At 37.4% G+C, this 21,085-nt stretch overlaps 6 protein-coding genes across 9 annotated transcripts; 5 read left to right on the top strand and 1 right to left on the bottom strand.

The window, feature by feature from the left end:
- The first annotated feature begins 272 nt into the window (after positions 1–272).
- On the top strand, positions 273–3,458 carry RpS27A (ribosomal protein S27A). Its single transcript, XM_046628739.1, has 4 exons — positions 273–393; positions 2,598–2,721; positions 2,923–3,140; positions 3,255–3,458. The coding sequence occupies exons 2-4, from the start codon at positions 2,619–2,621 to the stop codon at positions 3,402–3,404; spliced, it is 471 nt and encodes a 156-aa protein (XP_046484695.1). The 5' UTR covers positions 273–393; positions 2,598–2,618; the 3' UTR covers positions 3,405–3,458.
- On the top strand, positions 337–2,458 carry Ip259 (NSA2 ribosome biogenesis factor-like IP259). The gene is made up of 2 exons (XM_046628736.2): positions 337–393; positions 1,502–2,458. Exon 2 carries the CDS (start codon positions 1,524–1,526, stop codon positions 2,301–2,303), a length of 780 nt encoding a protein of 259 aa, XP_046484692.1. The 5' UTR covers positions 337–393; positions 1,502–1,523; the 3' UTR covers positions 2,304–2,458.
- A 131-nt stretch (positions 3,459–3,589) lies between the features above and the next one.
- LOC124220190 (protein Aster-B) lies at positions 3,590–10,514 on the top strand. Of its 3 annotated transcripts, none has more exons than XM_046628721.2 (12): positions 3,590–4,343; positions 4,540–4,685; positions 5,274–5,577; positions 5,836–6,034; positions 6,402–7,004; positions 7,154–7,312; positions 7,419–7,540; positions 7,668–7,860; positions 8,109–8,342; positions 8,430–8,583; positions 8,685–8,805; positions 8,925–10,514. In XM_046628721.2, exons 2-12 carry the CDS (start codon positions 4,576–4,578, stop codon positions 9,057–9,059), a joined length of 2,334 nt encoding a protein of 777 aa, XP_046484677.1. In that variant the 5' UTR covers positions 3,590–4,343; positions 4,540–4,575; the 3' UTR covers positions 9,060–10,514. The 3 variants fall into 3 exon arrangements, with proteins under 3 accessions (XP_046484677.1, XP_046484676.1, XP_068992913.1); XM_046628720.2 differs by having other exon boundaries at positions 4,537–4,685; XM_069136812.1 differs by having other exon boundaries at positions 3,590–4,685; positions 8,436–8,583.
- A 660-nt stretch (positions 10,515–11,174) lies between these two features.
- On the top strand, positions 11,175–13,508 carry jagn (jagunal). Its single transcript, XM_046628738.2, has 4 exons — positions 11,175–11,665; positions 12,245–12,386; positions 12,792–13,007; positions 13,176–13,508. Exons 1-4 carry the CDS (start codon positions 11,574–11,576, stop codon positions 13,302–13,304), a joined length of 579 nt encoding a protein of 192 aa, XP_046484694.1. The 5' UTR covers positions 11,175–11,573; the 3' UTR covers positions 13,305–13,508.
- A 194-nt stretch (positions 13,509–13,702) lies between these two features.
- TBCB (tubulin-binding cofactor B) lies at positions 13,703–15,833 on the top strand. The gene is made up of 6 exons (XM_046628737.2): positions 13,703–14,127; positions 14,279–14,422; positions 14,635–14,722; positions 14,885–15,076; positions 15,184–15,256; positions 15,337–15,833. The coding sequence occupies exons 1-6, from the start codon at positions 14,008–14,010 to the stop codon at positions 15,452–15,454; spliced, it is 735 nt and encodes a 244-aa protein (XP_046484693.1). The 5' UTR covers positions 13,703–14,007; the 3' UTR covers positions 15,455–15,833.
- Positions 15,398–18,500, bottom strand: Tango4 (transport and golgi organization 4). 2 transcript variants are annotated; one of them, XM_046628727.1, is made up of 10 exons: positions 18,252–18,500; positions 18,009–18,115; positions 17,768–17,889; positions 17,378–17,664; positions 17,057–17,206; positions 16,681–16,875; positions 16,490–16,608; positions 16,218–16,397; positions 15,898–16,051; positions 15,398–15,652 (listed from the first exon to the last, which is right to left on the bottom strand). In XM_046628727.1, the coding sequence occupies exons 1-10, from the start codon at positions 18,252–18,254 to the stop codon at positions 15,593–15,595; spliced, it is 1,377 nt and encodes a 458-aa protein (XP_046484683.1). In that variant the 5' UTR covers positions 18,255–18,500; the 3' UTR covers positions 15,398–15,592. The 2 variants fall into 2 exon arrangements, with proteins under 2 accessions (XP_046484683.1, XP_046484682.1); XM_046628726.2 differs by having other exon boundaries at positions 15,398–16,051.
- Positions 18,501–21,085: the final 2,585 nt, after the last annotated feature.

Genomic DNA, 21,085 nt, shown 5'->3' with positions numbered 1-21,085 from the left:
TTCTAAAAACATATTATATGCAAATTTCTGACGGAACAAGGTAGATGGAAATCGTCGTTATGTCAACTGTTTGGTCTATGTATCGATTTAAACAATCATTACAAGCACATTATAGTAGATTTAATGCGTAAGATAAATCGATGGTGACATTGAAATTTGACCTGTGCATTCATGATTGTGTGTGCATACGTACATAAAATCACTGAATAGATTGCAGCGTGTCTAATACCAATGTATTAACGCATTACCGACGGAACGCACAGCATCTGCGTGGTTCATGGCATAAGGTGAACGTCGCAAGAAGGGGAGAAAGATTTCATATCCACTCGACTTTCCCTCTAAGCCGCCTCGATACTCGGCGGTCTTTTCTGTTCCTGGCGTGGTCGGCTGTAGGTGAGTTGGAATATGTTTCTCTAATTTTCATTCAAATACTTAACATTTTGCGGTATTTAACGCCCTGAACGACATTTCTATCTGTCGAAACTGCATAACTGCTGTTGTAAATGCGCGAAAACGATCCTGCTGTGATCCAATACTACTTTTACCTAATCCTGACATTTGCCACGTTTTTCTGCCCACTTGGTCGGTCCAGCGCGTGCTCTTCTCCATTACAAAATGCATTGGCGATACCGCTGATGACTATTGAAATCTAACGATCTTCAACGGTAGTCGCTGATTTGTAATAGAAACATAGCGAAATGTATGTAATTTTAGCTAAAGGTCATATGTTTTTTCGCAGCATTCATTTTCTACAAAATAACCTCCGTCACCAATCGCCCACATGCTATTCTCACGGGGCAGTGTTTGGCGAACCTTTGGACTCTAATCCAAAGTATTTCATGAAATAGTTTACATCAAACTTACTGTTTTTTTTTTCTAGTATGTTTTGATATGTTTGCTTTTTGCTGTCATACAACAGTTTTACTTCATTGATTCGGGTACATCTTTAGCTTATGCGTAACATTTGTACCGGTACAAGTTTCGCGCTCCACAATATTACCACAATCGCTAGTCTGCAAATCTCAATATTTGTACGATCACGCAATTATATTATAAGACTCGTACGTTTTAATTCAAGATTTGGGCAGTCTGGTTGTAGCTGCTGAAGTTGTGAAAGCAAATATTCCATTTACTCAATGAATTTGAATAATTTTATATCAAAACTAGATATTTTCAATTAGCGTTATTAAATTGAGTTTGTTAAGAAGTTATCACAAGTTGCGTCAATTTCAAGAACCAGAAATCATGGCTTTGTATTCCTTGGCTTGAAGTGGGGAGATCGAAGAAAAAATAATTGTTGGACAGGTAATGTCTGTGTATCTGTGAAATCGACGATTGAAAAAAAGTCTAAGGTAAGTTCTTTGCTGTAAAGAATAGATCAAATTTATTTGTAAATTTTCAAACCAAGTATATATAAAATATGTAATTATCAATTAGCCAACTGTCCAAATCTGAACATCGACATGTGCTAATTAAAAGACATAGAAATTTTCTGTTTCAGCAAGCAGATATAAGAAAACAAAATGCCACAAAATGAGTATATGGACCGTTTCCGAACCTTGTATGGAAGGCGGCTTGACTATGAAGAACGCAAGCGTAAGCGAGAGGCTAGGGAACCTCACAAACGTGCAGAAAAAGCACGCAGCCTGCGAGGATTGAAGGCAAAGATCTTTAACAAAGAACGCCGCAATGAGAAGATCCAGATGAAAAAGAAGATCAAGGCTCACGAGGAGAAAAATGTCCGAAAGAAAACTGAACCCACCCCAGAGGGAGCGCTTCCAGTTTACCTGCTGGACAGGGACGTTTCTTCGCGCGCGAAAGTCTTATCCAACCTCATAAAACAAAAACGTAAAGAAAAGGCTGGTAAATGGGATGTCCCGATACCAAAAGTAAGGGCACAGTCAGACTCAGAGGTGTTCAAGGTGATGCGAACTGGAAAATCCAAGCGGAAAGCATGGAAGCGAATGGTGACAAAAGTAACATTTGTTGGTGAAAGTTTTACCAGGAAACCACCAAAGTTTGAGAGGTTCATCAGACCTATGGCTCTCAGATTCAAGAAGGCACACGTTACTCATCCAGAACTAAAGGCCACATTCTGTCTCCCAATTATTGGTGTTAAAAAAAATCCGAGCTCAGCCATGTACACAACTCTTGGCGTTATAACTAAGGGTACTGTTATTGAAGTGAATATTTCCGAATTGGGGCTTGTTACACAGTCCGGTAAAGTTGTATGGGGTAAATATGCCCAAGTTACCAATAATCCCGAAAACGACGGCTGCATTAATGCAGTTTTGTTAGTTTAATCACTGTTCGTAGCAAACCAAACTAAAGACTTGACACATATTCTTTGATTTTATTATTTAATTCAAACATTGGACTATTCTACTTGTATTCAATCACTGTATACCATTAAGTTTAATTGAGAAATGAAAAGTGAAATAAAGTAATTTTTGAAATATGGCAAATTTTTTTTCTTCCCCAATTTTTCTAATTTCTAATTGTATCACTTTTGTATGGTTATTTTTCCCAGCCAACACATTTTCAGGGTGAGATTTCAATGTAGACACATGTATATTTTTTCCGTTTTTCTTTTACAGCTGGTCTAGACCATAACCATCATGCAGATATTCGTCAAAACTTTAACTGGGAAGACAATCACATTGGAGGTGGAAGCCTCCGACACGATTGAAAATGTGAAGGCAAAAATACAAGATAAAGAAGGTAATTTAGTTGGGACTAAGCGAAAATACCAAGAAGATGAAATTTTTATCAAATTGTACCATTTAACTATTAAACACACTAGGGTAGGATTAAGCGCAACAAATGTACTCGAAAAGAGGGAATCTTGAAAGTTCTGGCCACAAATCAAATAGTCAGTAAAAAAGAGAAGAAAAATGTAACGATTTGCTTTGATTTCTTCAGGGATTCCCCCTGATCAGCAGCGTTTGATTTTTGCTGGCAAGCAACTTGAGGATGGAAGAACTCTTTCCGATTACAATATCCAGAAAGAATCTACGCTTCACTTGGTACTGCGCCTTCGTGGTGGAGCCAAGAAACGCAAGAAGAAGAATTACTCCACCCCCAAGAAGATCAAGCACAAGAAGAAGAAGGTTAAGCTTGCTGTCCTCAAGTTTTACAAGGTACATTAATTATTACTATGTGTTCACAGTTGCATATTTCCTTTATTCCATTCTGAATGTGAAAAAGAAACAAAACAGTGGTTGAATAAAATCTTCAAATTCCTCTGTTTCTAGGTCGACGAGAATGGCAAGATTCATCGTCTACGACGAGAATGTCCTTCCGAACAATGCGGTGCCGGAGTTTTCATGGCAGCCATGGAAGACCGTCATTACTGCGGAAAATGTGGCTATACTCTCGTCTTCAACAAGCCTGAAGATAAATAATATGTGTATCCCGTATACATAACGACAAAATAAAAAAAAAATTTAAACATAAAATATTAATTGTTTTCGGATAATCAGTTCAATCAATAGTAATTATCATATCCCTCGACCTTCAGCTAATTCTTTCTTTTTTTGCTATCATATTTACTAATGACAATTGCAAATATGACACCAGACAAGTCAGTTCAAAATATAAATAAAAGTAATCCCGAATGGATCACCCAGGGATCACTGAATTGCGTGAAAAATGAAGTTTTCTCACTATTGAACAATTGTTCGTTTCTACCCTGTTTTTTTATGGTTAGCAAGTGGTTGGGAACAATATTTGATATTTTTACCCACCGGGTCTTTTTACTTTTTCACTAATCTATTACAGTTCGCGTCTAACGTTACCGTTATTAACACCGCTGAACTGAAACAACATGAGCGCTACCGCGGTGAAAAATCGCAATGACCCACCTGATACTGGCTAACTACCACAGTTAGATACCAACCGGTGCCCGGGAAGCTAGCATCTCCTTTGATTTGCATACTTCGTGATCGTGAAGTATCTCATTATTATTAGTGCGGGCAGGTAAAGTGGCAGATATAGAGTTTTACAAATTTTTTTCGTCATTTGCAAATTTGGTCTCGGGGAAAGCGCGTCTCTGGTAGATCAATCGAGAGTGAGCGAAAAACTTTACTGAAAGTAACGTTGAAAAACAAACGATCGTAGAAGTGTATACACAAATAATTAGGATTTGGTGTTTATACACATCGCGCAAGTGCTGTGTGTGGGGTCGTATAGAAATTCTACAATAATGAAAACAGGTGTAATATAATCATTGACAAATTCGATAAGACGCAAAGTGTACGTTACCCTAGTGTACCTTATTGTCTGAGACATTAGTCAGTGCGTACGTACGGAGAAATAAAAAACAAAACATGTGAAACGTCAAGGTAGGTGTTTTGTTTCGTGTCCAGTGGTAATTAATCGAAACAGAAGATTGTGTAGAATCGGCACTGTAACGATAAGTAGTTATAGTAGACAGTTCGAAATAAACGAACGTCAGAGGAGTTATATCAGATGAAATTTAGATTATGACCCTAAATGCGGTGTATTATTATCGACAATGAGAACAATTGTTGACAGCAGGGATTATCCGGTTTACCGCTGATACGTTTGCCGATAATGTGGCAGATGGCAGTTCACATTACAGATTTCGGTCCTGCTGCATCAGAACTTCTAATATTATACGAGAACGATTCAGCCACCCCGGGAGGAGACCCCACCTCCATTATGTAAGTGTAGCTTAAGTAATTCCTGTATCCGCATGTTCTGTACCCTCCGAGTATCGAAAAGGCGGGGAAACCCGAGTTGCGGTAATGACAACAGAACGTCGTCGTTATTGCTTGGCGACAACGAAAAAAAATTGTTCTACTTGTATTAAAAGACGCGTAGCATTGATCCGTCTATTTACGACAATTACCCTATATCCACCTCCCATCCATCATTGCCTTATCTCTCAATTATTACCTCGTATTGTCGTTCATAGTAGCCTATCTAATGTCATTCGCGATTTCAACGACATTGAGATATATTGATACGCGGCTTGACTTCTCGAAAACAATGGAATAAAAAAGTAAACAAAGCAACTGTATAAAGAGAAAACACCAACGGAACAATTATTACTATTTGCAATTGCTCATCTTTCTTTTATTGTTCATTTTAACAATAAGTACAGTACATAACAACAATACTGGCTTCAGTGTTAACGAAGCAAACGATTGAAATTCTGAAGTGGACAAGGCAAAATATTGACTCATTATTTTTCTACTCATCATTAGGGATATCAGAAAAAAAAAATAATGCATGAAATTTACTTTCAGGAACAAGTCGGTGGAGAACGTTTCCACTTCCAGCCACGACTCGATAACTAGCAACAATCTGTCGCTGACAAATGCCAATCTAACCATCGGCGTCAGTGGAAATGATGGATCGGCTTCTAACTTGATTGACACAAATTTGGGGGGAGGCTCAGGTTGCAATAGCCCTTCACCTAGCCCTACTCCATCACCTTGGCCAAGTCCCAGGCCCTATACCAAGAGGGATCACTCTAGACCTCATTCGGATGTTGCTAATTTCGTCAATAAAGATATATCCCCTAGCAAACTAGAGGATCAACAAAACCAGGTATTATCTTAGGACCGAAAGAATTTTTTCTATGTATTGAGATGAACAGAGGAATGAGTTGCAAAATACAATTTTTTAATGAAAAGAAAAAAGGTAAATTAATTTTGTAATTTTCGAAATCAATCAAATCAATGAAATCTTACTTTTTGGTAGATACTATAACTCAGACTTTGTATCTTTGGAATTGGCCTTTGAAGATTGTTCAATACATTCTTGTGCATCCTTTGCAAAATTTATTAAACATTTTTTGCATCGTAGGAAGCAGTTAATCGATCTTCGGACTCTGCCGAACCTGGACGGAATTCAGCGTACGAAGTTAGAAAGGAAACCAGAGCTGGAGATCGTACCAAGAAAAAGTCATCATGGTATAACGTACTTTATCCAACTTATAAATCACGATCTGAGGATTTTAAAAGGATTTTTAAAGATGTTCCGGATGATGAACGACTTGTTGTTGGTGAGAATATTTCTTAGTGTAGCCTACATACTCATCTAGTCGTACTTGTAAGTGGTTGAAATTGAGTTTTATTGAACAGGGATTTGTAGTATTCCAACTTCTCCCCTGAATTCACAAAATATTTTCTGTGGACTTTTATTTCTTGTATAATTTAACTGCTGAGACTGAGTTCAACAAGACGTGAAAATTTTCTAATTAATCTTGAATTATTCTATAGGTTTTGATAAACAGGAACGTAAAAATTGTGTTTTTCCAAGTTATGTGTAATCAAAGTCTAACAAAACTAAATAAATCCAAAATTTAATAGTACAATAAAGGTATTAAAACTTGTTAGAGTTAGATAATAAAAATTTCCTACTTCTTTCAGATTACTCTTGCGCCCTGCAGCGAGATATACTTGTTCATGGAAGATTGTACGTATCCCAAAACTACATATGTTTTTATGCAAACATATTTTCATGGGAAACGTCAGTATCTCTGCGTTGGAAGGACGTCGCCTCAATAACGAAGGAGAAAACTGCGCTAGTCATACCAAATGCTATACTAGTCTGTACGGAAACGGACAAATTTTTTCTCACATCATTCGGGGCCAGGGACAAAGCTTATCTTATGCTCTTCAGAGTTTGGCAAAATGCACTGATAGGTCAGCCAATGAGCATGACCGAAATGTGGCAGCTCGTTCATGCCTGCTATGGTGATGAGCTTGGCCTTACTTCTGACGACGAAGATTATGTACCTTCGCTCTTACCCGCACAGGAGGATAAAAAAATCTCCATTCAACTCTCAGTCGAATCGTATTCCGAAGCTGAAGGGGGAGCAGTGGTTAATTCAGATAATCTATTGATGCCACCTCAGCCCAACAATTCGTCTAACCCCGAACTTGACAGACGTTCATCGACTAGACCAGAGTCTCATCTGGATCCTACCGATCTCAGTGATACCACAGAGAGCGAGGCCGAGAAGCATCCACGTAAGTTTAAGATCAGTCGATACAATCATTTAAGATTTATATATTTCAACTGACATTATTCAATTTTATACAATGTATGTCTCAGTTTGATTGATTGTGAAAGCATTTGACAATCTTCATGATTTGCTGAATCATTTTGTTTTCTCTAGTACGCATTGCCCTACGCAGTAATGCAGTGTGCTCAGCTGTGCATGATGGACGGCAACTTTGTAACGCAACATTACCTATTCATATAGATCAATTATTCACATTGCTCTTTACCAACTCAAAGTTCTTCTTGGATTTTCATACGGCACGAAAAACCACCGGTAAGTTCAATTATTGTTATACATGCAAAGAAAAAATGTTGACACATGCTGCTGAACGGTGTTTCTGCAACTTCAAATATTGTGTAATTTTTTTCACTATCCTCAGATCTGGTACAATCGGCATGGACACAAGACAGTCAAACGGGTCAAAAATCAAGAACGGTTTCACTAACTATATCACTGTCGCAATCTGTTGGTCCGAAATCTTCCCAAGTAACAGAGACGCAGGTATGCACATTTATTTGAAAAGACTCTTTAAAGTGGAACTCACCAATAATTCATCTAAAGAACCTTGATCGTTATGAAGACACTGGCTCATGATTATTTTTACGCGTTTTTTGTTTCCATAATATAGATAATGCTACCATGCAGCAGACCTGGGCATCTATACTGTATTGATATAGAGAGCAATAACGCAGGTATACCTTATGCAGATTCATTCAGCGTTCACACGCATTACTGTATGACAAGTTCTACGGAGGGTGAGACAAACCTTGCAGTATTTTCACAAATTAAATACAAGAAGAATGTCTGGGGTCTTGTTAAAAGTGAGTAGAATATTAAAGGTAATCTAGCTGCCTTGTAATTGAGAAAAAAGAACCAAGAAACCTGTGTTTGTTTTCATTATCGTACTCACAAATCAATATTCTATTTTTCAAATAACATCACCTTCATTCAGAAATTCATCAGTTCTTTGAGTTGCTCGCTTCCTTAGTTTTAGAACAAATGAAACACTAAAAGTTCTGTTATCAAGAAGAAAAAAAACATTTCTCTTGTATTCTCTGTTACAATATAGGTTTTATCGAGAAAAATTGTTGGGCTGGATTAGAAGAGTATTTTGGTAGCTTGGTAAAAGCGCTGAGCGTTGAAAGTGAGGAAGGTAATGTTGGAGTGGGATTGAAACGCAAGGCGAGACGACGAAGACGGTTGACTGGGGCTGGCGCATCTCTACAAGCACATCCCACAGATCACTTACAGTCTTGCCACCAAGCCGTTACAGCAGACTTGCCACGAGTATACAACAACAATGGTGAAAAAGCTGTTTAAAAATACGGAAACGATAAGTCTGTCGCGATTATACCAACTTTGTTTCTATCAACCTTAATTTTTTTCGAAGTTTCAGGTGTTCGCAACGACACCAGCAACATAGTAAGCTGGATACTTCTCTTAGCAGTTTTATGCCTTATGCTAATAAATGGTTTACTTTATTATAAATTATGGGGCTTAGAAGAAGCTGCTGCTTACACCATTATGGATCTACACGTTCTCAAGTAAGATTAATCAAGTTTTTCACAAATATCATCAGGACTACAAAAAAGTGTCCGTATCAGATTGATAACTTTCATCCTGTACCATGTTTGAATTTTTTTAGAAATACACCAAAGACGGAAGAGGATTGGATAAACTTGTTGCAACAACAAGAGAGTCTTCATAATGTGGAAATGAGGAAGTGGCAGAGAGTTTTGCACACAGCGGCTCAGTTATTGAGACAGGTGATTTAATATTTTAGCTGGTAAATATTATCAATAGGAAGAATATTCTCGGGACTTCAGTTATGATCCATTATACATCTGTATTCACAATTAAAATGATATTTCTATGATATTCTCAGACTGAAGAGTCATTGACTGAACTGCAAATGAGTATTCATCCAACGGTAACAGACAACGTGATATCTGTGTTGAAAACGTTATCTTCTTCAAAGTCTTCTGAATCTAGATCTGATCATCAGAGCTACGAAATGTAAATATCGTCGAAGTACAGAGGATCATGGTAGAGTATAAAAATTTGTATTATTTTTATTTTCCTCTGGGAAAAAAAGCAACAAGAATATAGTGAGGGATCATAGAAAAAAAAATCACAAGCAAAAGGTTACAATTTTACTTTTTATCGAAAGTTTTTATTACAATATGATTTATGATTTTTTGCGACAGCATAAAACAAGAAAAAACCAATAGAGAAAGAGAGATAACCCTAAATGAATTAGAACGTAAATTATATATTATTATACATTTGGCAATTTTGTTTGCAGATTGTGTACTTAAGTGACAGATGCATACAATTATACATATTATTGACAGCCAATTTTTGGGGCAGGGAGGGATTTATGTTTGAATGAAATGCAGAAAATGATATACATGAATTTTAACGCATTTAAAAGTATTAATAATTATACAATAGTTATTGTTATCATTATATTTCATTGAAGTATCAATTACAAACGATCAATTTTTATCGATCAATGCGATGCTGTACACGTATAGTATCTGTGTGTAGTACTGTAAATTACACACAAACTGTCCGTGGATTAACGATTGAATGAATGGCGCACAGGTTGTGTAAGTTTGATCATTTACTTACAGTTCCTGAACGCAAAATCAAAGAGCGTGTCTGAGAGGGTGATAGAAAAGAAGCCCAGTGAATCTAAATATGCTAAATAGGCTCGCCTGTAGTTAATTTATCGAAAATGAATTGTGCATTTACGAAACCTGCGGACCAATTTTATTTGGTCGGGTTGGGAAAACGTTAAATCGAAAGACAAAAAATCGGATTAGCAAATATTACTTACTATAGCACAATATAGAGTCGAAGTGAGTTAATAAATAAATTATTGTATTGAAGGAGCCAGCGATTAGTGCAAGTAACAAGTATTATCATATTTATATATATATATATATATATATGTGTATGTATGTATATATAAACATATATTTACAATACAGTATACATATATAAATGAGTTAGTATATCATTGAAATAACTTGGTAATAATAGCCGTAGTTCGTGCATTAAAACATAAAAAATGAAAGTAGTGGTGAATACACGGTATTAACTAATGACAACAATTCAATTGTTGCGCTCTTCTCGTCACGTTCTACGTGTATCATCTGTATTAATTACGTAATGTACAAGTCCGTATTGTTAATCATTTCAAACCATTGATAAAATGGATGTGGTTTTTTAGAATTCTTTTTTGGTCGCGATCTGTTCTAATTTACGTTAATTTCGATTTTTTCTGTTGAAGGATTATATGAAAAGTTGACATTTCAAATTATGCGTATAACATTACGTATGTTACTGTCAGTACTATGATGGTAATAGGATAGGAATAGATATATATATATATTTTAATCACGTTGTAGCAACCTGAATCAGTTTTTGTACTCAGGCTATCTGTTAATAAAACTTTACGTTAATCAATTCCTTCGTGAGTAGGCGTAAATTCTCAATTTGAACGTTTGAACTAAGAAATAAAGGGCATAACAGTGAACAAACCGCCTTCAACAGTAATTGAATTTGCACGTCGTATTCAATTTTTGAAATCATCGAAGTGGTTAAAAATCTGATATTTTTATCACAATTAAATATGGATTATGTATATCTGCGGGTCATCTTCGAATAGAAGAGTTGTTACATATAGTTAAACCAATTCTTTATCTAATGTTGAGTAAGACCACGGTCTTATAGACAGGTCTGGGCAGTCCAAGTCCCCTTATGTAACGCAGCGTGACCGTGTTGAAGCCTGTGTTTCTCAATTTCTGCACCAAAGACCGGAGCGCTGCAATCTCAGAGGCCGGTGTATGCGTACTAAGGCCGTGTTCGTAAATTGACTGACAGTACTCAAAATTCCCTAGGACAGAGTCAGAGCTATTCACGAACTTGGAAGCGCAAAAGAGATGAAAGATTGCTGACAGTACTGTCAGTCAATTTTCGAACACGGCCTAAGTAGGCCTCTCCCTCACTAGCGCTAGCGGCGAAAATTCACAACATCGGCTTCATTTTCGAGCGCGGTTTTACAGCCGGAGTACCCAGAACTGTCTATAAGACCGTGAGTAAGACCTAAAGTTGTAAAACTACTTTTGCCCTGCGTGAAGGGGAGGAAGGGGACGAGCTGTTTTTTGCATTAAGATTACGACAGAAATCAATGCGAAGGAATACTATTGGTCGGATCTAACAGAATGACTAAATGATGCCAATTTGTGTTGGAAAAAAAACTAATCGACAACAGGTGACTGGGTGTGATCTAACTCTTTGGTCTAAATATTCGTTCATCCAAGCATGAGAACGTGGATAACGTGGAAGCTAGCGTGTCTTCGGTGGATTAGTATGGCAGCGGTTGAAATACGAGGATTACGAAGATGGCTGCGAGTGTTTAAAAATAGTCGTGTCCTACCTGAAAACTTTTTGGCAAAGACAGGCTGCACGAGTTTTTGAACTAAATTAGTAATCGGAGGTACACAACGTTCGCTTACGGAATAATATGGCTTCGAAATTAACCGCATCTCAGGCGTTGGGCACAGATGGTACTGATTTTTTACACAGACAACGAATCGCCGCACAGTATCAATTCAGGTAAATAGTAAAATAAATAAATAACCATCCATATCAAGCTCTTCAGTATCATTTCTAATATCTATCAGTCGCCCTTATATTCCCACGCGTATAATTATGTATTGAAATAACCCCTCCCATTCATATTTTACCAGATACAACTTCTAACAATCTGTTGAATTTCTTTCATTTATTTGTCAGTAGAATTAGAACGTATTTTCTGTCATCAAATCTCTATCTGTGTGTCTCGCACTTTCTTCATTGCCGTCGCATCGTTCACGTATGGTTTTAACCATAGATTAATACAGATAAGTATGGTTTTAACCTCATATTCATCAACGATATATTCCGATTTTATGAAGTCAGCTGTTTACACAGATTTATATCATTTTTGTTCCTTCCGTTTTTTTTTTACTGATTCAAGCTTCTGTTAAGTTTTCAGAACTATAACTACCTCTTCTATTTCACTAACAAAAAATACACAATAACTTACATTAACGCTTGGTCATTCAATTATGTCATAATCATTTGCAATGTTAATAAGGCACAAGATGAAAAAATATTAAAAAATGAATAAGTATAAGAATTTAACTTTTTCAGCGCCATGAATAAGTCCAGATTAAAGTATTGTATATTTTTCCACTATTTACTATTTTTTGTAATGCTGGCGAAATTATCCGCTGACATACTTGATCACTTGGATATATTTGTGTTGGAAATTGAAGAGCTACAAATACCACAGGTAACAATAGCAACAATATTATAAATGACTCATTATCATCTCATTAATTTGCTGATTTACCTTTTTTGTATCTAAAACCAGTGGTAAACCTTTTTTTAGTCCGGGTGTGCATTTCATTACCGTTTTTAGTTCGAATCTTTAACTTGCATCATTTTAATCAGGGTTACTGGAAATTAGTTACAAGTTATCTCATATCTCTTTGAGTTTTTTTCATGTTTAAAATGGTTTAGCCTCACGTTAACATGTTGAAATTGGTATGAGAACTATGACCATTTCTATTAAGCTCGTAGTAATTCAAACGAAGGGTTGACCCAGTGACTGGAATCAATGTGTCGATAATGAAATAAATTCTTTTCACCTGTTATATCCTATACTATGTAAAAACCGGAAATTCTTGAATTTCAGCCGCTCTGGTGGGAATACATATGGTGCGGAAGCTTATTACTTTCATTTTTAGCTTTATCTGCAATACGCTACAATAGAATTAAGACAATACAGAGGTATATGTTTGGAATTGTGGTACTTGGTTATGGTCCACTCATCTATGGTGTAGTATACTATTTCAAAGATGTCTGGACTTATTTGACTACAAACGACAAAGAAAATATACAAATTTGGCAGGTAAGCCGTACTTTCGTTTTTAAAATACGATGCATTAGAATTAATGATGATGAAAGCAAATTCAAGCTATAGGTTTGAGAACTAAAAAAGATTAAAAAATATTAACTAGTTTTACCAAATATCACTTGTTAGCTTAACTCGTTTATTTATTAATTTAATTTGTTACAGGGAATGCCATATGGGTTACTATGGTATGCATTTCTGCTTCTTGCCTCTCAAGTACATTTCTTTTCGTTATACTTCTCCTGGAATCTCCAGTCAGCTTGGAAAGCTCGTGGATCGAAAAAAACTGAGTAAAGATATGTTCAAGGAGTTCCAGTGAGAACGAAAAAAAGGGAGAGTGAAAGATTCGGCAAAGGGAAGAGCGGCGATGAGAAAAAGAAGACAATTATATCAGAATTATTCATATGCATGTACATAATTACAAAGAGTTTTCTTTTTTCCGACCATACAGATTCCAACTGAATGTTCATACATAAATACATAAATTGGAAATATTCATTTACGGATATTAAATTATTTTATTTAAGGTCCTGCTGCGGAAATACAATATATTTCGTATTTTCTCACTTATGTCTTGTCTTTTCATAACTAATGTACTTGCTTCATGAGAATACAGGAAACAGTACAAAATTACGGGAAAACACAAATATGTTTCCAAAATTAGTTCAATCTTTTGGGTTATCAAGTACGGAAGATTGTGGGTTTGGTACGCCTCATTGCAGCCTACTCAACATACAGCTAATAGTGAATGTTGCAGTAGTGCAGGCGTTTCCCTCATTTATTCAGCCGACGCCTAACTGTCAAATGTAGAGGCTATGTTACATTGTCACGATTGGTACAGTTGTGGTACAGTTTGATGATATTCTTTGGTTTCATCTACTGCGTATATTAGTTTTACTGTCTAGATTGACTGGTGAATATCGAAAATTCGAGGATTTTTCCAAACCGTACAGTTGAACAAATCTATTTCTTATCAAGCGATTAGGGGTTGTTCAAAATGACAGAATACAGCGTGGTAACCTCAGACTTCGTTAACCTAAACATCACCAATTCGGGGCAACAAACTTGCTGCGTCGAAAGGAGATTTCAAAAGGGAATCACTCTCGATGATTTTAAGGTTTGTAACCGGTAGACCGATGTTGAAATTTTCTTAAAATAGTTGAGCAAAGTTAGGCAAATAACAGTAAAAGAGTAATCATAATCCAATGTCTCTTTTTTAACTCATATTTAGCTGCCAGAATGTTATTGACAACTGACTCTTGTTTCAGGGTAAACTCGAACTCCTTACAGGAGGTAATTCAGCCACCATGAAATTAGAGGTGTACGATAAAAATGACAAACTGATCTGCAAACCTGACCAGGGTGACCGCTTGTTGGGATCTTATCCGATCGATGATGGAATGAGAGTTCATGTAAGATAAAAACTTCATGTAGAATTCTTTTTGCTGTCATGTAAAACAGTCGGCTTGTTTTTTCTTTATTAAATTCTCTACCGAATATTTCATTGGCTGATAAAAATATGAATTAAAGTAAAAGAGAAAAAACTTGTCCATCCGCTTCTATTTATTGATTTATTATTTCTTTATATCGAATCGTTGTCAAAATATTTTCTCGCTCTGAACAGGTGATAGATAACTGCATTCGACCTGACGATGAAACTGCACAGGTGGATAAATTCGAACTGTCTGAATCGGAGTATGCCAAACGATCCGGTAATTCATACATTTGATGCATGTATAAAAACTCAGGCTTCCAACAGTAAAAACTGGCCAAATGCTACTTTTCCACTAATCATTGCTTGGGCATTAAAGAATAATTTTTGAATTTCATGCTTCAATAAATAATCATAATGACAGCAGAAATTTTTTTTTCAGACACAGTGAAAGCATTCCTAGAGAGAAACAAGTTGGGTAAATATAATGAGGAAGAAACTAAGAGAAGGGAAGAAGAGAAACGTCGAGAAGAGGAGGCAGATGAAGCCGCTGCCAGAGCTTGCAAGGTCGGCGATCGTTGCGAAACTCAAGTACCAAATCAACCGAGACGTAGAGGAACGGTCATGTATGTTGGTAAGTAATGATGAGCAACGATTGCCCAATTGCACAATATTTTGCCTCCATTGTATCTTTTATGTTCATTTGCACTGGGTTGATAATTTTTGAATAATTCTTTGCAGGTAAAACCGAATTCAAGTCTGGTTGGTGGATTGGTGTCAAATATGATGAGCCATTGGGAAAAAATGATGGATCGTAAGTCACTTTGGTAGTTGGTCATTTTAATGTTGTTTTCTAAATAGTTAATATTCATTCAAGATTATTTGTATTTCTAGCGTCCAAGGAAAAAGGTATTTCGATTGCCTGCCAAATTACGGTGGTTTTTTGAAGCCTGCACATATCAAGGTGGGCGACTATCCGGAGGAAGATTTCAACTTGGACGAGGAACTTTAAAACATTAAATCTAATCGTAATCAGCATTTGTGGAAATGGAAGCTTTATTTACAATCAATTCGTAAATCGTCTCACAATACAACTTATCATTAAATTGTTATTGTATAAACACAACCTTGTTTAATGTTTATACATTCACTAATATTTTCTTCGCTTAATGATGTCAGGCCTCCAATTAATCGGATGACTTTCTTCGGACTGTAAAAAATCATTCGCACATTTAATTAATCACGGAAGTGATTATTAACGATTACAATAAATAATCAATGGTGAAACGAAACAGAAATTCCAGACATAGATTACTGTGATACCATTTGGTCGTTGCATTAAATTATGTTTAAGTTTACGATTTGTTGTTACAACAGAAAATAAAAGTAATATGAATAGGAAACAATCATGGTAAATAAGTTCATACGACACTTAATATAAATTACTAAACGCACCGCTGTGTCGTCTTCCTTGTAGACTTTTATCGTCTTGTCGGCTTCGGTAGTTATCATACGTGTCCCCGACATGTCGAATGTAATACTAAAAACGCCTGCTTCGCTATCCATTGAACCAGGTTGAACTGGGGCTTGAAGTCTCTGGAAGTTGTAGCTATAAAAATAAATCATTTGCTACAATTATTTCAGTCCATTGATTAACCATAAAAATTATATTACTAACTAAAACGAGGTGCCGGATACAGAATAATTATTAGGATTATTTAAAAAAAAAAAATTCAAAGTTTCAACAGATGAATATCTAAGATTTGAAATCTCACCCGGTCCTCCAATCCCATAACTGCATGGAACCATTGTCAGCACCAGATACAAGTACACCATCCGCGTTAACGGCCAGGCAATTGACAATTGCATTATGACCAGACAAGTTTTGGATGAATTTTCCTTCTGGGCATTTCCATTGTTTGATATTATCGGGTGAGGCTGACGCGAACATGTATCTAGAATATCCGAAAAGATCAAATAAATGCGGGAAACTGGGCAACATAAATCGAGATTGAGATGCAAGATTAGATAAAATTAAGATACGCACAACGTCGGATGAAACACAACAGATCGAACGCTCTTTTTATGATTTGTTAAAGTTGCTCTAGATTTTCCGGCAGCTAAGTCCCACAGTCTGATTGTACAGTCGTGGCTACCAGTTATGACCTTAAAAATTCAAATACATTTAGATGCAAGCCCCATTTATAAAATCGGTTACTGTGGACATCATTCGTTCACCTGAGGTTCTGCTGCCTGACATATCACACTAGCTACTGTATTTGTATGCCCAGCCAGCGTGTGAACGTTCGCTTTCGTTCGCATATCCCAAACGCGAGCGGTCGAATCTCTGCCTGCTGTGACTAGTACATCAATATTTGGATGCAGAGCCATGGAATAAACTGCTGACAAGTGACCATGGTAGTGTCTTATAACCTAGGAAATGCAGTTTATTATTCTTATCTTATTGGTCACATAGTATTTTTAGCTTCGATGTCATTTTCATATTTTGGGTACTTTTAGACTTGTCTATCTTTTTTCTTTTACTTTTCTGTATTGACACTTTTAGGTATTATTGATAATTCCAAGTTCTTACAGCGCTGTACTATATATTTACCTTGTTGTATTCTAGATCCCAGCATTTGACTTGACGATCTTCGCCACATGAGAATAGATACGGGTGTCTATGAGACACGGCAAGACCACGTACGCTACTGATATGTCCGGTTAAAGATACTTTCAACTTTCCGCTAGCAAGATCCCAAATCTGTAAAAATGTTGCATTTTTAATTAATGCTGTACTAGTTGATGTTTTAATGACATTGAAAATGTAGTTAAAAATCTTGTGAGAAATTTTTAACAAAAATGATGTAAATGCTCAGGACGAAATTAAATAAAATCTTATAAATTGACAACTAAGGAATAGATGCCCTTGTACCTTGATAACTCTGTCAGCTGATCCTGTAGCGAACCAGTCGTTGCCAGGTTCGATAGCACAGCACCGTACCCAACCAAGATGGCCACTTATTACTCTATACAATTTCCAAGGAGCATGCCAGCGTGGTTTTGCTATTGCTGGGGTCTTTTTTGGTGGGAGATTCATGACAGTTGACGAAGTGCTGTTGGTATTAGTGGGCATTGATGAGCTCAAACTGACTGAGTGGCCCATTCCGCCACCGTAAGGTACCATCGCAGATGAATTGTTACCTCCATTGAAGGTATCATCTGGGCAAGATAAAAGCGACATCGTGTGAATAATGAATTCGCCAGATAGTTTCAATTTATTTTGTTCAGTTAAATTAAACAAAGACCGTGACGACTAACTTACCACCAGGTGGGGGAGGGTCCGAATTGTGATCATGATTAGATTTTAGGTGATTGTTTCTTCTAACTCGATCTAAGACTGGCGAGTAAGAGTCTTTAGATTTGATGGCTTTTTTCAGCAATTCCCTGTTAACAAAAAGAGACGTTTATTATTAGGACGGTTTTTGCACATCAGAATGTGTTGCATTATGTATATGTGTTTAATGAGTTCACAATTGGGGCTACACTATGAGTATGGTACTTACGTTGAAGGATCAACCGGAGGAAGGGTTCCTTGATTTGACAAAAACATATCATGTGTTCTCTTAAGAGAACGAAACACCAGGGTATGTACCGAGTGTCGTTGCACGTCCTGCCAAACATGAGAAAAGAATGGTGAATTAAGACTGAAGTGACAGTAATAATGACGTGGTACATGCTACATAAAACGATGCGATGAGATTTTGGTCCACAAGGTAGTTGACGACTTATTGTAGATCAATAATTACCATAGCTATTAAAACAGTCACTGGCGACAAAAGCAGTCGGTCACGATAATCGCTATACAAGTGTCGGTTGTATTAATTTAACACAAACAATATTTTTTGATACATTTGCTGATGATCATGTGAATAACGTTGAGAAATTGAGAAACAAAATTGAAAAATGTATCTGACAAAAGCCAATTAAAACAGACAGAAAATATAACCAAAAAACGAACACCGCTTGTTTTCTGAACAACCATGGGACCTAATTGTTCAAGATTACGGCTTAAACCTACGCTAGAGTGCTGCGACAGGCGGTTAAGACAGCGACCATTTTCGCAGGCTTTTCGCTGTAGGAGGCGCTATCAACAACACTCTGCTTGTGCGCTACAATACTAGTATCAAGCATATGGTAGGTATCAAGTCACAAATCGCTCTTCAAATTCTATTGGATTTTTCCACTGAAATATGCCCAATTCGAGAATATACTTGAATAAATTCTTCGGTGCACTACGGACACATAATTTCGGAGGAGAAACCGACGGCGCGCAGTCCCAACACGCTGCGATCAACGCGTCAGAAGTTACAGCCCAAAAATAAGATCCTGTGTTTTTGACTTTTTTCGACTGGTGCTCTTTCCATCGCAATTCCACTGCTGTTGGTCCTACGCTCTTTTCGCTGCGATTTCTGAGTTCCTAGGGGTCTAATTAGTCAAGAAAAGGTCATGCACATCGAATCTGAGACCAGAAATTTTTCGGCCCAAAAATAAGTAAGGCTAACCCCTTTGTATTTTTGGTGAAAATTTTCGCGATTTTGAAAAGTGCTGGAATAAATTCTTCCGTGCACTACTCCGACGTAATTTTGCGAGAGAAATCGATTGGGCGCAGTCCCAATACGCTGCGAGCAACGGATCAAAAGTTACAGGCAGAAAACCAGAACCTGAGTCTTTCACATTTTTCGCCTGATGCTTTTTCCATCGTCATTCGTCTGCTGTTGGTCCTACGCTGGTTTCGCTGCGTTTTGTGAGTTCCTGGGAGTCTAATTAGTCAAGAAGTGGTCATGCAAATCGAATCTGAGACCAAAAATTTTTCGGCCCAAAAATAAGTAAGGCTAACCCCTTTGTATTTTTGGTGAAAATTTTCGCGATTTTGAAAAGTGCTGGAATAAATTCTTTCGTGCACTACTCCGACGTAATTTTGCAAGAGAAATCGATTGGGCGCAGTCCCAATACGCTGCGAGCAACGGATCAAAAGTTACAGGCAGAAAACCAGAACCTGAGTTTTTCACATTTTTCAGCTGGTGATCTTTTCGTCGTCATCTGTCTCCCGTTGATCCTACGCTGTTTTCGCTGCGTTTTCTGAGTTCCTGGGAGTCCAATTAGTCAAGAAGAGGTCATGCAAATCGAATCTGAGACCAAAAATTTTTCGGCCCAAAAATAAGTAAGGCTAACCCCTTTGTATTTTTGGTGAAAATTTTCGCGATTTTGAAAAGTGCTGGAATGAATTCTTTCGTGCACTATTCTGACGTAATTTTGCGAGAGAAATCGATTGGGCGCAGTCCCAATACGCTGCGAGCAACGGATCAAAAGTTACAGGCAGAAAACCAGAACCTGAGTCTTTCACATTTTTCAGCTGGTGATCTTTTCGTCGTCATTCGTCTGCTGTTAGTCCCACGCTGTTTTCGCTGCGTTTTCTGAGTTCCTGGGAGTCTAATTAGTCAAGAGAAGGTCATGCAAATCGAATCTGAGACCAAAAATTTTCCGGCCCAAAAATAAGTAAGGCTAACCCCTTTGTATTTTTGGTGAAAATTTTCGCGATTCTGAAAAGTGCTGGAATAAATTCTTCCGTGCACTACTCCGACGTAATTTTGCGAGAGAAATCGATTGGGCGCAGTCCCAATACGCTGCGAGCAACGGATCAAAAGTTACAGGCAGAAAACCAGAACCTGAGTTTTTCACATTTTTCAGCTGGTGATCTTTTCGTCGTCATCTGTCTCCCGTTGATCCTACGCTGTTTTCGCTGCGTTTTCTGAGTTCCTGGGAGTCCAATTAGTCAAGAAAAGGTCATGCACATCGAATCTGAGACCAAAAATTTTTCGGCCCGAAAATAAGTAAGGCTAACCCCTTTTTTTTTTTTTTTTTTTTTTGATAACGCTGGTAAAAATGCCTTATGCACACCCTGGAGCTTCGCGCAAGAAGCATCAGGGTAGTGTGGGACTCGCACCCACTAAAAAACCAGCGGCCACTCTGGTACGAGAAGGGGGGACTCCCCGGAACCGCGCGAGGCATAACCTCAGGGATCCCCCCAAGGCTAACCCCTTTGTATTTTTGGTGAAAATTTTCGCAATTTTGAAAAGTGCTGGAATAAATTCTTTCGTGCACTATTCTGACGTAATTTTGCGAGAGAAATCGATTGGGCGCAGTCCCAATACGCTGCGAGCAACGGATCAAAAGTTACAGGCAGAAAACCAGAACCTGAGTCTTTCACATTTTTCAGCTGGTGATCTTTTCGTCGTCATTCGTCTGCTGTTAGTCCCACGCTGTTTTCGCTGCGTTTTCTGAGTTCCTGGGAGTCTAATTAGTCAAGAGAAGGTCATGCAAATCGAATCTGAGACCAAAAATTTTCCGGCCCAAAAATAAGTAAGGCTAACCCCTTTGTATTTTTGGTGAAAATTTTTGCGATTTTGAATAGTGCTGGAATAAATTCTTTCGTGCACTACTCCGACGTAATTTTGCGAGGGAAATCGATTGGGCGCAGTCCCAATACGCTGCGAGCAACGGATCAAAAGTTACAGGCAGAAAACCAGAACCTGAGTTTTTCACATTTTTCAGCTGGTGATCTTTTCGTCGTCATCTGTCT

This window comes from Neodiprion pinetum, chromosome 5 (genome assembly GCF_021155775.2).
Source record: "Neodiprion pinetum isolate iyNeoPine1 chromosome 5, iyNeoPine1.2, whole genome shotgun sequence".
Lineage (NCBI taxonomy): Eukaryota > Metazoa > Arthropoda > Insecta > Hymenoptera > Diprionidae > Neodiprion > Neodiprion pinetum.
Note: the sequence above shows the minus strand (reverse complement) of the source record. Positions and strands in the feature narration are given on the sequence as shown.